The 15115-nt window shown below is 35.0% G+C and overlaps 2 protein-coding genes across 2 annotated transcripts in view; one reads left to right on the forward strand and one right to left on the reverse strand.

Annotated features, from left to right (window-relative positions):
- LOC137257721 (protein MTSS 1-like) overlaps nt 1-15115 on the reverse strand; it is a 288334-nt gene that overhangs the window by 47967 nt on the left and 225252 nt on the right. The gene's annotated exons all lie outside the window — the stretch shown is intronic.
- Nucleotides 9334-14822, forward strand: LOC137258411 (uncharacterized). Its single transcript, XM_067796085.1, has 4 exons — nt 9334-9508; nt 10805-11035; nt 12097-12243; nt 12519-14822. Exons 1-4 carry the CDS (start codon nt 9415-9417, stop codon nt 12776-12778), a joined length of 732 nt encoding a protein of 243 aa, XP_067652186.1. The 5' UTR covers nt 9334-9414; the 3' UTR covers nt 12779-14822.

A 15115-nucleotide genomic window follows, 5' to 3' on the forward strand; every position in this document is an offset into this window, starting at 1 on the left:
CAAAATATTTGTTATGAACTGACTTGATACTTTATATATAGGTGGTCCATTTTCCACACAAAATATTTGTTATGAACTGACTTGATACTTTATATAAAGGTGGTCCATTTTCCACACAAAATATTAGTTGTGAACCGACTTGATGCTTTACATAAATGTGGTCCATTTTCCACACAAAATATTTGTTATGAACCGACTTGATGCTTTACATAAATGTGGTCCATTTTCCACACAAAATATTTGTTATGAACTGACTTGATACTTTATATAAAGGTGGTCCATTTTCCACACAAAATATTTGTTATGAACCGACTTGATGCTTTACATAAATGTGGTCCATTTTCCACACAAAATATTTGTTATGAACCGACTTGATGCTTTACATAAATGTGGTCCATTTTCCACACAAAATATTTGTTATGAACCGACTTGATGCTTTACATAAATGTGGTCCATTTTCCACACAAAATATTTGTTATGAACCGACTTGATACTTTACATAAATGTGGTCCACTTTCCACACAAAATATTTGTTATGAACCGACTTGATGCTTTATATATAGCTGGTCCATTTTCCACACAAAATATTTGTTATGAACTGACTTGATACTTTACATAAATGTGGTCCATTTTCCACACAAAGTATTTGTTATGAACTGACTTGATACTTTACATAAATGTGGTCCATTTTCCACACAAAATATTTGTTATGAACTGACTTGATACTTTATATAAAGGTGGTCCATTTTCCACACAAAATATTTGTTATGAACTGACTTGATACTTTATATAAAGGTGGTCCATTTTCCACACAAAATATTTGTTATGAACTGACTTGATACTTTACATAAATGTGGTCCATTTTCCACACAAAATATTTGTTATGAACTGACTTGATACTTTACATAAAGGTGGTCCATTTTCCACACAAAATATTTGTTATGAACCGACTTGATGCTTTACATAAATGTGGTCCATTTTCCACACAAAATATTTGTTATGAACTGACTTGATACTTTATATAAAGGTGGTCCATTTTCCACACAAAGTATTTGTTATGAACCGACTTGATGCTTTACATAAATGTGGTCCATTTTCCACACAAAATATTTGTTATGAACTGACTTGATACTTTATATATAGGTGGTCCATTTTCCACACAAAATATTTGTTATGAACTGACTTGATACTTTATATAAAGGTGGTCCATTTTCCACACAAAATATTTGTTATGAACCGACTTGATGCTTTACATAAATGTGGTCCATTTTCCACACAAAATATTTGTTATGAACCGACTTGATGCTTTACATAAATGTGGTCCATTTTCCACACAAAATATTTGTTATGAACCGACTTGATGCTTTACATAAATGTGGTCCATTTTCCACACAAAATATTTGTTATGAACCGACTTGATACTTTACATAAATGTGGTCCACTTTCCACACAAAATATTTGTTATGAACCGACTTGATGCTTTATATATAGGTGGTCCATTTTCCACACAAAATATTTGTTATGAACTGACTTGATACTTTACATAAATGTGGTCCATTTTCCACACAAAGTATTTGTTATGAACTGACTTGATACTTTACATAAATGTGCTCCATTTTCCACACAAAATATTTGTTATGAACTGACTTGATACTTTATATAAAGGTGGTCCATTTTCCACACAAAATATTTGTTATGAACTGACTTGATGCTTTATATAAAGGTGGTCCATTTTCCACACAAAATATTTGTTATGAACTGACTTGATACTTTATATAAAGGTGGTCCATTTTCCACACAAAATATTTGTTATGAACCGACTTGATACTTTACATAAATGTGGTCCATTTTCCACACAAAATATTTGTTATGAACTGACTTGATGCTTTATATATAGGTGGTCCATTTTCCACACAAAATATTTGTTGTGAACCGACTTGATACTTTACATAAATGTGGTCCATTTTCCACACAAAATATTTGTTATGAACTGACTTGATGCTTTATATATAGGTGGTCCATTTTCCACACAAAATATTTGTTATGAACTGACTTGATACTTTATATAAAGGTGGTCCATTTTCCACACAAAATATTTGTTATGAACTGACTTGATACTTTATATAAAGGTGGTCCATTTTCCACACAAAATATTTGTTATGAACTGACTTGATACTTTATATAAAGGTGGTCCATTTTCCACACAAAATATTTGTTATGAACCGACTTGATACTTTACATAAATGTGGTCCATTTTCCACACAAAGTATTTGTTGTGAACTGACTTGATGCTTTATACATAGGTTGTCCATTTTCCACACAAAATATTTGTTATGAACCGACTTGATACTTTACATAAATGTGGTCCATTTTCCACACAAAATATTTGTTATGAACCGACTTGATGCTTTATATATAGGTGGTCCATTTTCCACACAAAGTATTTGTTATAAACCGACTTGATGCTTTATATATAGGTGGTCCATTTTCCACACAAAGTATTTGTTATGAACCGACTTGATGCTTTATATATAGGTGGTCCATTTTCCACACAAAATATTTGTTGTGAACCGACTTGATGCTTTATACATAGGTTGTCCATTTTCCACACAAAGTATTTGTTATAAACCGACTTGATGCTTTATATATAGGTGGTCCATTTTCCACACAAAATATTTGTTATGAACCGACTTGATGCTTTATATATAGGTGGTCCATTTTCCACACAAAATATTTGTTATGAACCGACTTGATGCTTTATATATAGGTGGTCCATTTTCCACACAAAATATTTGTTGTGAACTGACTTGATGCTTTATATATAGGTGGTCCATTTTCCACACAAAATATTTGTTATGAACTGACTTGATGCTTTATATATAGGTGGTCCATTTTCCACACAAAATATTTGTTATGAACCGACTTGATGCTTTATATATAGGTGGTCCATTTTCCACACAAAATATTTGTTATGAACCGACTTGATGCTTTATATATAGGTGGTCCATTTTCCACACAAAATATTTGTTATGAACCGACTTGATGCTTTATATATAGGTGGTCCATTTTCCACACAAAATATTTGTTATGAACCGACTTGATGCTTTATATATAGGTGGTCCATTTTCCACACAAAATATTTGTTATGAACCGACTTGATGCTTTATATATAGGTGGTCCATTTTCCACACAAAATATTTGTTATGAACCGACTTGATGCTTTATATATAGGTGATCCATTTTCCACACAAAATATTTGTTATAAACCGACTTGATGCTTTATATATAGGTGGTCCATTTTCCACACAAAGTATTTGTTGTGAACTGACTTGATGCTTTATACATAGGTGGTCCATTTTCCACACAAAATATTTGTTATAAACCGACTTGATGCTTTATATATAGGTGGTCCATTTTCCACACAAAATATTTGTTATGAACTGACTTGATGCTTTATATATAGGTGGTCCATTTTCCACACAAAATATTTGTTATAAACCGACTTGATGCTTTATATATAGGTGGTCCATTTTCCACACAAAGTATTTGTTGTGAACTGACTTGATGCTTTATACATAGGTGGTCCATTTTCCACACAAAATATTTGTTATAAACCGACTTGATGCTTTATACATAGGTTGTCCATTTTCCACACAAAATATTTGTTGTGAACTGACTTGATACTTTATATATAGGTGGTCCATTTTCCACACAAAATATTTGTTATAAACCGACTTGATGCTTTATATATAGGTGGTCCATTTTCCACACAAAGTATTTGTTGTGAACTGACTTGATGCTTTATACATAGGTGGTCCATTTTCCACACAAAATATTTGTTATAAACCGACTTGATGCTTTATACATAGGTTGTCCATTTTCCACACAAAATATTTGTTATGAACTGACTTGATGCTTTTTATATAGGTGGTCCATTTTCCACACAAAATATTTGTTGTGAACTGACTTGATGCTTTATATATAGGTGGTCCATTTTCCACACAAAATATTTGTTGTGAACTGACTTGATACTTTATATATAGGTGGTCCATTTTCCACACAAAATATTTGTTATGAACTGACTTGATGCTTTATATATAGGTGGTCCATTTTCCACACAAAATATTTGTTATGAACCGACTTGATGCTTTATATATAGGTGGTCCATTTTCCACACAAAATATTTGTTGTGAACCGACTTGATGCTTTATATATAGGTGGTCCATTTTCCACACAAAATATTTGTTGTGAACCGACTTGATGCTTTATATATAGGTGGTCCATTTTCCACACAAAATATTTGTTGTGAACTGACTTGATGCTTTATATATAGGTGGTCCATTTTCCACACAAAATATTTGTTGTGAACTGACTTGATGCTTTATATATAGGTGGTCCATTTTCCACACAAAATATTTGTTGTGAACTGACTTGATGCTTTATATATAGGTGGTCCATTTTCCACACAAAATATTTGTTATGAACTGACTTGATGCTTTATATATAGGTGGTCCATTTTCCACACAAAATATTTGTTGTGAACTGACTTGATGCTTTATATATAGGTGGTCCATTTTCCACACAAAATATTTGTTGTGAACCGACTTGATGCTTTATATATAGGTGGTCCATTTTCCACACAAAATATTTGTTATGAACTGACTTGATACTTTATATAAAGGTGGTCCATTTTCCACACAAAATATTTGTTATGAACTGACTTGATACTTTACATAAATGTGGTCCATTTTCCACACAAAATATTTGTTATGAACCGACTTGATGCTTTATATATAGGTGGTCCATTTTCCACACAAAATATTTGTTATGAACTGACTTGATACTTTACATAAATGTGGTCCATTTTCCACACAAAATATTTGTTATGAACCGACTTGATGCTTTATATATAGGTGGTCCATTTTCCACACAAAATATTTGTTATGAACCGACTTGATACTTTACATAAATGTGGTCCATTTTCCACACAAAATATTTGTTATGAACTGACTTGATGCTTTATATATAGGTGGTCCATTTTCCACACAAAATATTTGTTATGAACCGACTTGATACTTTACATAAATGTGGTCCATTTTCCACACAAAATATTTGTTATGAACTGACTTGATGCTTTATATATAGGTGGTCCATTTTCCACACAAAATATTTGTTATGAACTGACTTGATACTTTATATAAAGGTGGTCCATTTTCCACACAAAATATTTGTTATGAACTGACTTGATACTTTATATAAAGGTGGTCCATTTTCCACACAAAATATTTGTTATGAACTGACTTGATACTTTATATAAAGGTGGTCCATTTTCCACACAAAATATTTGTTATGAACCGACTTGATACTTTACATAAATGTGGTCCATTTTCCACACAAAGTATTTGTTGTGAACTGACTTGATGCTTTATACATAGGTTGTCCATTTTCCACACAAAATATTTGTTATGAACCGACTTGATACTTTACATAAATGTGGTCCATTTTCCACACAAAATATTTGTTATGAACCGACTTGATGCTTTATATATAGGTGGTCCATTTTCCACACAAAGTATTTGTTATAAACCGACTTGATGCTTTATATATAGGTGGTCCATTTTCCACACAAAGTATTTGTTATGAACCGACTTGATGCTTTATATATAGGTGGTCCATTTTCCACACAAAATATTTGTTGTGAACCGACTTGATGCTTTATACATAGGTTGTCCATTTTCCACACAAAGTATTTGTTATAAACCGACTTGATGCTTTATATATAGGTGGTCCATTTTCCACACAAAATATTTGTTATGAACCGACTTGATGCTTTATATATAGGTGGTCCATTTTCCACACAAAATATTTGTTATGAACCGACTTGATGCTTTATATATAGGTGGTCCATTTTCCACACAAAATATTTGTTATGAACTGACTTGATGCTTTATATATAGGTGGTCCATTTTCCACACAAAATATTTGTTATGAACTGACTTGATGCTTTATATATAGGTGGTCCATTTTCCACACAAAATATTTGTTATGAACCGACTTGATGCTTTATATATAGGTGGTCCATTTTCCACACAAAATATTTGTTATGAACCGACTTGATGCTTTATATATAGGTGGTCCATTTTCCACACAAAATATTTGTTATGAACCGACTTGATGCTTTATATATAGGTGGTCCATTTTCCACACAAAATATTTGTTATGAACCGACTTGATGCTTTATATATAGGTGGTCCATTTTCCACACAAAATATTTGTTATGAACCGACTTGATGCTTTATATATAGGTGATCCATTTTCCACACAAAATATTTGTTATAAACCGACTTGATGCTTTATATATAGGTGGTCCATTTTCCACACAAAGTATTTGTTGTGAACTGACTTGATGCTTTATACATAGGTGGTCCATTTTCCACACAAAATATTTGTTATAAACCGACTTGATGCTTTATATATAGGTGGTCCATTTTCCACACAAAATATTTGTTATGAACTGACTTGATGCTTTATATATAGGTGGTCCATTTTCCACACAAAATATTTGTTATAAACCGACTTGATGCTTTATATATAGGTGGTCCATTTTCCACACAAAGTATTTGTTGTGAACTGACTTGATGCTTTATACATAGGTGGTCCATTTTCCACACAAAATATTTGTTATAAACCGACTTGATGCTTTATACATAGGTTGTCCATTTTCCACACAAAATATTTGTTGTGAACTGACTTGATACTTTATATATAGGTGGTCCATTTTCCACACAAAATATTTGTTATAAACCGACTTGATGCTTTATATATAGGTGGTCCATTTTCCACACAAAGTATTTGTTGTGAACTGACTTGATGCTTTATACATAGGTGGTCCATTTTCCACACAAAATATTTGTTATAAACCGACTTGATGCTTTATACATAGGTTGTCCATTTTCCACACAAAATATTTGTTATGAACTGACTTGATGCTTTATATATAGGTGGTCCATTTTCCACACAAAATATTTGTTGTGAACTGACTTGATGCTTTATATATAGGTGGTCCATTTTCCACACAAAATATTTGTTGTGAACTGACTTGATACTTTATATATAGGTGGTCCATTTTCCACACAAAATATTTGTTATGAACTGACTTGATGCTTTATATATAGGTGGTCCATTTTCCACACAAAATATTTGTTATGAACCGACTTGATGCTTTATATATAGGTGGTCCATTTTCCACACAAAATATTTGTTGTGAACCGACTTGATGCTTTATATATAGGTGGTCCATTTTCCACACAAAATATTTGTTGTGAACCGACTTGATGCTTTATATATAGGTGGTCCATTTTCCACACAAAATATTTGTTGTGAACTGACTTGATGCTTTATATATAGGTGGTCCATTTTCCACACAAAATATTTGTTGTGAACTGACTTGATGCTTTATATATAGGTGGTCCATTTTCCACACAAAATATTTGTTGTGAACTGACTTGATGCTTTATATATAGGTGGTCCATTTTCCACACAAAATATTTGTTATGAACTGACTTGATGCTTTATATATAGGTGGTCCATTTTCCACACAAAATATTTGTTGTGAACTGACTTGATGCTTTATATATAGGTGGTCCATTTTCCACACAAAATATTTGTTGTGAACCGACTTGATGCTTTATATATAGGTGGTCCATTTTCCACACAAAATATTTGTTATGAACTGACTTGATACTTTATATAAAGGTGGTCCATTTTCCACACAAAATATTTGTTATGAACTGACTTGATACTTTACATAAATGTGGTCCATTTTCCACACAAAATATTTGTTATGAACCGACTTGATGCTTTATATATAGGTGGTCCATTTTCCACACAAAATATTTGTTATGAACTGACTTGATACTTTACATAAATGTGGTCCATTTTCCACACAAAATATTTGTTATGAACTGACTTGATACTTTACATAAATGTGGTCCATTTTCCACACAAAATATTTGTTGTGAACTGACTTGATGCTTTATATATAGGTGGTCCATTTTCCACACAAAATATTTGTTGTGAACCGACTTGATGCTTTATATATAGGTGGTCCATTTTCCACACAAAATATTTGTTATGAACCGACTTGATGCTTTATATATAGGTGGTCCATTTTCCACACAAAATATTTGTTGTGAACTGACTTCAGATGTGGCGAGAGCATGTTAGATGTGTGCAACTTAACATTAGCTGTAACACCCTTTGACGCGCGTTCTGCCAGATGAAAAGTACAGCTTCAAAAATGGATACATCTGACTTTTTAATTTCCTCTAAAAATATTAATGGACGTGTATTTAAAAGGGCATTTTTCTGACGCTTGGGATTTTCATTTTATGGAATACAAATTGTGTGGCGTCAGTATTAGTGTAGCCTTATAAACAGTTAGACTCACTCAATATCTCAAGTTCAAGGTCGAACTGAATATCAGTTAGAAAAACCCAGCTTGCTACTTAGAATAGCCCTGTACCTTAAGTGCAGCAAGCATAACCAAGTAGTTTATATCTATCATTGTTTGTTTTACGCCGTTCTGATATTTTTCAGTCATATCACGGTCATATCAAAGACTGGATTTACGATCTAAATGGAACCCAGATTCACATGTTATCTTGACCCAATCAACCAACGAAAGAGCGAGCGAACGAACGAACAAACGAACCAATCAATCGATCGATCGATCGATCGATCGATCGATCGATCGATCGATCGATCAATCAATGTTCTACATAACATTTTCGGCGAATCAATCAACATTCTCAATCAATTAATCTAACAATCAATGTTGTTCATGACATTTTCAATCAATCAATCAATGTTATCCCGAACATTTTCAATTAATCAATCAACCCAACAATGTTATTCAGAGCGTCAATCAATCGATCGATGTTATTCAGAACATTCTCATTCAATCTATGTTATTCAGAACATAATCAATCGATATCATTTAGAACATTTTCAATCGGTCAAACAATGTTATTCAGAACAAAATCAATCAACCAATTAGTCAATCAATCCATGTTCAGAACATGTTCAACACAATGGTCGTGTTTTCAGAGCAAACCTGATATTTTCAGAATGAGGAAAAATAACGTGTTTACAACCGTATCGTCAACAAATACCACGCGTCATAAAAGGTCATTCCTTGGAAGGATTCGAACTCAACGACTGACTGATCACAACACGCCCACACCAAAAATAGCCGTTCTGTAAGCTGTTTACGATAACAACAGATGTGCTACATGGTCCGTATTTACGTGTGTTATCAAGGCCTGGTTGATTACTTCTCAAGCAACCTTTATACCCTGTCACACCAAATCTGTACAGTGACAACGCGCGGTATGTGGACTGTACTACGACACAATGAACACAATGGAGTTTTACATAAACATCATGGTGATGGTGATGATTGGCACTTGCGGTGTCAGCGTGGCTCAAATGTACACACCAACGACTTGTAAGTACTGTTTTACCATTTGTCCAGCATTTATGAGTTACATTGAAATCAAGAGAGTGCGGTGCGTTCCTTATGAAGCGCCAGCTATGTTTACTAAAGTTTTACGTATATGAACGATCGAACGAATGAATATTTATGAAACCATTTCTATACACATCAGAGTGAGTGAGTGACATGTTACGCCTCTTTTGACTTTTCCAGCAGCATCACGGTAGTGGACACCAGAAATGGACTTACGTATTGTGCCTGAATGCCATCGGTCCTCAACTACAAAAGTTTTGTGTACCGCAAAACATGATGTGTATAGTATAGATTGATGCTTTTGACATCTTAGATGAATTGCATGATAATGAAGACGAATTTCACTACTATGTGTGGGACCCAGCTGCAAACCCTGAGCAGATAAATTGCACGAGGGTCGTGCATCACATTGCTAAAAAAACATAATTATGCAAATATCGTGCGTGTGAAGAGCGTAAGGAATCGTTATCACTGAGTGTCATCATTCATTTAACTCACGACAACGATATTTTCAACATCACGAATCACAGTGCGTCAGTTCATGTGTAAACGGTACCGTTAAACAGTACGGAATATTTTGCAAAATTTAGTCTAGAACAGTCGAGTGGAATAAGTGGCTACATGTACACTAGTGAGTCTAAACTTTTGATTGTAGTATGCATCAGATGGATCTTGCATATGGCTATCCCACCCCACGGTGACATTCGTCACAAACACATACAAAGGCAAGGCAATTGTTCATAACACTCAACGGCATTACATCATATTGTTTTTACATGGCATATCGTTATTTAGAGACGCTTGACATCGCAAGTCCTCTTTACATTTTGTGTCACATTGGACCCTTTTTTTACTGCGTCACTGTTTCCTTGTCTGTACTGGGTTTTTTATACTTTATAGTTTGTGGGTTTTCAAAATTCTTCATAATTTCTCTCTTTTTTCCATTTATCACTTATGCCACATATTTTATCGTTCAGGCTTCGAATTGAAGTGTTACACATAAAGCCATGGGTTTATGGATATCAACTTTAATTTGAGGTTCACGGCGGTTAGGAGTATATTCTCCTGACGAAGTAAGAATACACTCCGAAACGTTGTGTTCAAAATAGAAAGGTTGGCATCCATAAATTCTTGCCTTTATGTTAATACTTTTGCCTTTAGTTTCTATTCTCCTATTTTTATCCAAAATGAAGTCAAAGTATTTACCGTATATTAGATATCGCTGACAGGAAAGGAGACTTTTTTATATTGCCATGTTATCCTATGTCCCTTCAGTTGAGTTGTTCGAGGAATGCGATAAGAAGATTATTATTTCGGAGGACATGCTGCTGCAACTATCTGTAAACAAGACCAGGAGAAAAAGAGATGCGTGTAGCACGATGGTCGAAAGCGATGTGGACGGCAATCGCTTGTTACTACGTTTCCTCCATATCAACATCACTGAAAGTCCAGGATGTTCGAAGGCCAGGGTCAGCTTGTATGAGATGGAAGGCAAACATTCTGCAGGTGAGACCAGGAACTGCGTTATTTGTTTTGTTTGTTGTTCAGAGCCACGCTCAATATTCCAGCTACATGACGGCTGTCTGCAAGCACAGGCAAACTGTAGCGTGAATAGGGATGCGCAACAAAGAGAAAATTACCAGTCTTTCTGTATGTATGCGAACGAGGCGAGCAAATGGTGGCAACGTACGTCCCTCGCTTTGGTTCGAAATATTTTTAATATTAAAATACAAAATTGCCACCATCAAAGAAAGACACTCTTTTCCTCACTGGGTTGTGCTGTCAGATTTCCAACCTCATGTTTTAGAATGACTCACGTACAATATGTTTAATTCAACATTTTAAGATAGACACCTGTCATATCAGACTGTTCGCCTCCATTACCCGCCAGCTTCCGGTTCAACGGAAAAAGGAACAAGAATAAACAGAAATTAGACATTTTATTTTTAAAATGTGACAGTGTGTCTCACATACTGAAAAAAAGACTCCAGTCAATACAAACATTGATCGAAAAATTGATTCATGAAACTTACTGAAATGATTATCCTCCGTTTGAAACATATTTGATCGAGATAGAACAGTGCATCAATAAATTTTACAGAACCTTGTCATTAGACGTATTGCGTATTTGTCAACCACAAACTGATTTTACCTATACCCAAACACTGTGCGTCGACCTTTGGTGTGTCGAACTGATGGCTGACTCGAAGTAAAACCGGGTCCCTGTTTATTCAATACTTAGTCATCATTTTGTGTAATGTCAGTGAGTGAGTTTGGTTTGACGTCACTTTTAGCAATATTCCAGCTATATCACAGCGGGGGACTCCAGAAATGGGTTTCACACATTGTACCTATGCGGGGAATCGAACCCGGGTCTTCGGCATGACGAGCGGACACTTTGACCACTAGGCTACCCAATCATCCTTCAGTGTGGGAGGAAATCTCTAAGAAATGGTCTCAACCCAATAGAACGCTACTTGTATCTTTAAATGTTCTTTAAAACGTAATTACACAAATGCAGTTCCTGTGAAAATGTGTCTGCTTATGTCATTTTTTTTTCATTCCAGCAAATCTTTGCGGCAATATGAGCATCCCCGTGTTCAACACCAGCGGCCAGTCAGTGAAAGTGAAGTACGAGGTCAGTCGCCAGGACCAGGACGTTGCCAAAGACGTTTTCACGCTACTTATCTCATCCTTTCACGAGCAGGTCAACGGTAGGTATTACTAAGTAAAACAGAACTTCTCACACGTTACTATTTCCAACACGAGGGTACGCTGATATTACTGGAATATTGCTTAGAGTGGCTTAATTCTCAATTCACTCCCTCACGCACCTAATCAGTCACTCCGTCGTTGACGTTTCATTCACTCACCCACTCACTCAAACCGACCACCTGACCGCCCATCAATCCACCCACTGACTGACTCACTTTGACCTTTTTAGATTGAATACCCGAGTCGCGTAATAAGAAAGATTTCTTTGCTACAGGGGCGTGTGCATCCTACGACTTCACATGCAGCAACTCCCTATGCATCGACAGCGACATGACCTGCAACAACTACGACGACTGTTCCGATAATTCCGATGAGACGATAGGCTGCCACACAACCGATGGGGACCAGTTGATGAAGAAAATTGTGATTGTGTCAGTAGTTTGTGGGATGTTTCTGTTCGCTGTTGTTTGTGTCTTCGCCATTAAAATACACCGAGCAAGGAACAGACGCGGGGCCTATTTATCTGTGGACTGATTAGTGCCAACAGCGTATAGCCACGAACACAAATTGTGTTGATATTTTTTGTGTGTGATTTTATTACAGCCACTGTTTCAATCTACAAAAACAGTGCACACATATTACTCAAAAGAAGTTAAGTACATGCCACAAGAGATTAATTATAATCAGATGTTTTTGTGTTATATACCATTCGTCGCCACTCAATCCGTAATCGCCGCGTATGGATGAAAATTGCTGTTGATGCGTTCGACAAATTTCACTCAGCCACCTTCTTCTGAACACCACTCAGAATGCTCAAATATATGATCTGGTCCTCCTTAATATATTTCTATATCTTGTGCTTGTATGAAATGATATATACCGACTCAGAATACAGTACATTTACAGTTTAATATATGCTTACAAATAACAAATAAGAAACTCACGTGTATATTTTCTATATGCCCATTTACGGAAGACGGAACAAAGTTGATTATCGTGCGAGCCGACATTCAGTCCATCCTTAAATTCTGCGAGTGATCCCGAATGGAATTGTAGTACATTCACTACGCGTAACCGACTTCTGATATAGTTTTACCATAATTCACACCATCAAATGCTTCCTTCTAAAAGATTAAACTCACTTTATACACTCATTATGTGATATGTATATACTAAACGCCTAATTAAACGTTACCCTCCTAACTTTATGAATCACTGAAAATCTATCAAAGATATGTTAGAAGGCATTACAAGAAAGCTGAACAACACAGTTTCATGTATATCGCTAAAACTAATAATTATTCTCAAATGCATTCATATTCAGGTTTGATGCATCTTTTTCAGGAAAATTAAATTGTCCTATTTTCGATTACCCCAAAATAAACTAATAACAGTGATTTAGATGTCCAAAAGAAAGGTTGAAATATAATTCTGCTTGGTGACATAGATAAACCATTTAAAGTCACCATTTTTTAGCTATTAAAAAAACAAAAACAATTGTTGTAGAGACATTGTAAAAGAATCATTCCCATGATTTCAGTCTTTCAAATATGTTCTGTTGATTTGCATTAGTGAAAACAAGTAAAACGTGTCTTTGATATTGTGAAAAAGCGTTTAGAGATATCTAAAATTATCGTTCTGGACATTTGTGCATGCAAAGTAACTTTTTTGACAAATGGCAATATCAGTCACCAAAACGTAACAATAGTCAACCAATATGTGCATCCATTCCAAATGTAGGATAATTTTATAGGGTGTAGAGAGACACTAGAATACATGATGTGATACACAAGTACTGCAGGTATACCACGATTACTAGCTGAAGAGAGCGGAAGAGACATTTGGATGGTGTAGATGGGGTCGACATATAAAGCTGTTGCCAACGCCCTCGGATGCCACCGTATCACGGATGTAAGACCTACTGAGAGTCACTTATAGACTGGGGTCATGGTAGACAGACAAGGAAGTGGATGTCCATTAAAACCCCACCTGCAGATAGGTATCTCCTTCATTAAGGAAAGAGGGTAACCTTTGTTTTGGCGTTTTGTGTACAAATATGGTTACGTCGAAGACTGATTCTCCACTGACTTAGGGGAACCAACTGCAAACGTTATGCAGATGAATTGCACAAGGGTCAACTTGCTGTAAAGCATGTGTAAACATCATGTAAGTGAACAACTGCGTTTTGGTGTAAAGTTTCCTTAACAATTCGCCAATTGGCACTAATTTTTATCATTTATTGACCTCATGGCACTAATCGTATCAACGTTAGGAATGTTTTCTTGCAATACAGTAGATCATGTGTAAACAATGCCTTTACAGCATAGAATATTTAGCCAATTTTAGTTTCGAACAGTTGCCTGAATTAAGTGACTATAGTTACACTAGTGAGTCTTAACGTTTTTGATAGGTAGTATATATAGATCAACATTTATAAAAAGATATGAGGGAGAAAGGTATTGCTTTTCCAGATTGGCAGATGTTACCCATTGAAGTTGGGAATCTCCTTACTGAACTGTTGGCCGAAGTGTTCAAATATTACTATTTCAGATAAATAAACAAAATATTTCTTTATAAATGATGTATTTGTTCTGTCAAGATTGATGACATGTTTTTGGAAAGATGGATTTTGAAATATAATGATACTTAAGAAAGCTAATGATGCAATATAAAAAATGCAAATGAGTAACCGGAATCCAACCGGAAATTTCTGTCAATATATCAACAACAAATCCATTTTGCCTCGACATTTCACGGGAGAGGTGGAGTATCTCGGTACCTGTAGCGTCCGCCCGAAATGCCGAAGGTCCGGTTTCGCGTCTCCACATGCTACAATGTGTGAAGCCCATTCCTGGTGTCCCCCGTCCTGAT

Source organism: Haliotis asinina, chromosome 12 (assembly GCF_037392515.1).
Source record: "Haliotis asinina isolate JCU_RB_2024 chromosome 12, JCU_Hal_asi_v2, whole genome shotgun sequence".
Taxonomy (NCBI): domain Eukaryota; kingdom Metazoa; phylum Mollusca; class Gastropoda; order Lepetellida; family Haliotidae; genus Haliotis; species Haliotis asinina.

Bases quoted from the DNA above. Each gene is read 5' to 3' on its own strand.
- LOC137258411 (XM_067796085.1), top strand. From the start codon at position 9,415: ATGAACACAATGGAGTTTTACATAAACATCATGGTGATGGTGATGATT. The intron at 11,036-12,096 runs GTGAGACCAGGA...TTTTCATTCCAG, and splicing joins GGAAGGCAAACATTCTGCAG to CAAATCTTTGCGGCAATATG. The intron at 12,244-12,518 runs GTAGGTATTACT...TCTTTGCTACAG, and splicing joins CTTTCACGAGCAGGTCAACG to GGGCGTGTGCATCCTACGAC.